The sequence below is a fragment of the Dreissena polymorpha genome, unplaced genomic scaffold (genome assembly GCF_020536995.1).
Source record: "Dreissena polymorpha isolate Duluth1 unplaced genomic scaffold, UMN_Dpol_1.0 chrUn075, whole genome shotgun sequence".
NCBI classification, from domain to species: Eukaryota; Metazoa; Mollusca; class Bivalvia; order Myida; family Dreissenidae; genus Dreissena; species Dreissena polymorpha.
This window is the reverse complement of record NW_026273389.1, coordinates 65,890-67,807: the sequence shown is the minus strand read 5'-3', so window position 1 is coordinate 67,807 and position 1,918 is coordinate 65,890. Positions and strand designations below refer to the sequence as shown.

The window sequence follows — 1,918 nt, the reverse complement described above, 5'->3', positions numbered from 1 at the left end:
GTTTCCCCTACGAATACAAAGGTCTTACATCGTTCGCAGTGTACAGCGTAGACTACATTGGTGGATTTGCAGGTGACCTCGTTCCGCACATTGTAGCTTTTGCCGGTGGTATCGCTGAACTTTTCGGCCTCCATCATGTACGGAGAGATGCGCACCTCTGCGCCCCACAAGGTCCGCTCCTGTTTGGAACCCGGAAAAAACATTCGATTGTGTTTTTTATGAACCGATATGTCTTTCAGGTTGCAGTCTCTTCTGAATGCTGCTAACGGGGGTTCAGGAATTACATTTTTCATACGATCGGAAGTGTGGAGTGTGGGCAGGTGTTTCCGTAGGATATGGCCGACATTTGGTAGCGCTCTGGAAAAAGTGATAACGAACAGTACCCTGGAATTCCTTTTTGAAGACACCTTTGTACGCAGCAGATCTTCTCGCTTCTTGCTATCAACTTTCTTCAGTTCTGTCTCGACGAATCGGCCATTGTATCCTCGCTGCAGTAGTTGTTTTTTGATCTCATCTCTGTGTTTTTTGTAGTCTGTCTCTTCATAACATATTCGTTTCAGCCTCACATCTAAGCCGTACGGAATGGCCTTTTTTGAACACTCGGTATGAGACGAGTCCTTGTGCATGTAGAGGTGCCTATCTGTTGGTTTGGTGTAAGTCTGAAACCAGCCTTCCTGTTGGAATTGACGTCATAATGTCTAGGAATTCGAGATGCTCTGTGGAGTAGCGGAGCTCAAGCTGTATCCGTGAATGAATTTATTTGCAAACGCGTGGAATGTCTTTTGTGCCTCCAAACCATGTGTCCACAAGCCCCAAACATCATCAACGAACCGGAAGTAAGCTATTGGATGTTTATTTGATTTCGAAAATAATTCTTACTCCCAGGCTCCCATATAGGTCGACGCGTAGTTCATACCTAATTGCGATCCTATGGCAGTTCCTTCATTTTGCATGTAGTGGTCTCCATTGAATGAAATGGTGTTGTTATTTAGGACAGTGTCCATCATTATGACCATGTCGTTGGTTGGTACTTCCGGTTGCACTCGCCGATTGAGAGCTTCAGTTACTGCAGCACGGGCCTCTTCTCTTGGTAGACTGGGGTAAAAAGCCTTTACATCCAAAAAATATATGATGGTACCGTCTGGTAACGGCTGCTGTATCTGTGCTATTTTGTTTAGAAAGTTGGTTGTGTCTCTCACATACGACAGAAGTGACGTCACATGATCGCACAATTCATTCTCCACTATTTCCGCCATCTTCTCTGTCGGGTGATTACGGCCGTTTACAATAGTGCGGAGAGGCATCCCAGGTTTATGAAGCTTCGGGTTGTCCTGAAGCTTACCGGAAGTTCCACCGGTGCTGGTGAGATACCTTCTTAGGTCACTGACGATCAACCCCTTCTTGTAAAGAGTGTCGGTCACTTTTTCACTTTGTTTTTTCACAATTCTTGTTCTATCATCCGTCACGTCGACGTATGTGTCACTGTCCGACATTTCACACTTCAGATTTTTGACAGTCTTCCCTGTCCATTATCACTATCGCCGACCCCTTGTCGGCAGGCCGAATAACGATGTTGTCGTCGTGGAGTAATTCTTTGATTGCCTATTCTTCCGATTTGCTTAGAATATATTTAAATTTTCGTTTTAATCCGCAAATGATGTCGTCTTTGACCGCTTGTATATATGTGTCCAGCTATTTGTCGCGGCCAGCCTTTGGAGTCCACGTCGAGGTCTTCTTTTTGTATTGATGCTCATCTTCCCTGGTTCTATGTTCAGCGTCTTCTGCATAGAAATATTCTTTTAAGCACATACGGCGTTCCCACGCTGACAAGTCTGTCAGTTTGTCAGTAATGCACATGTGCACGTGTAGGCGTTGACAAGGTTGGTGCATGTGGCTCCATTCTGTCATGGATTTCTTT

The 1,918-nt window shown here is 45.2% G+C and overlaps 1 protein-coding gene across 1 annotated transcript; it reads right to left on the bottom strand.

The window, feature by feature from the left end:
- Window positions 1-875: 875 nt before the first annotated feature.
- LOC127863992 (uncharacterized) lies at window positions 876-1,493 on the bottom strand. Its single transcript, XM_052403666.1, has one exon. It carries the CDS (start codon window positions 1,491-1,493, stop codon window positions 876-878), a length of 618 nt encoding a protein of 205 aa, XP_052259626.1.
- Between the last annotated feature and the right edge of the window lie 425 nt (window positions 1,494-1,918).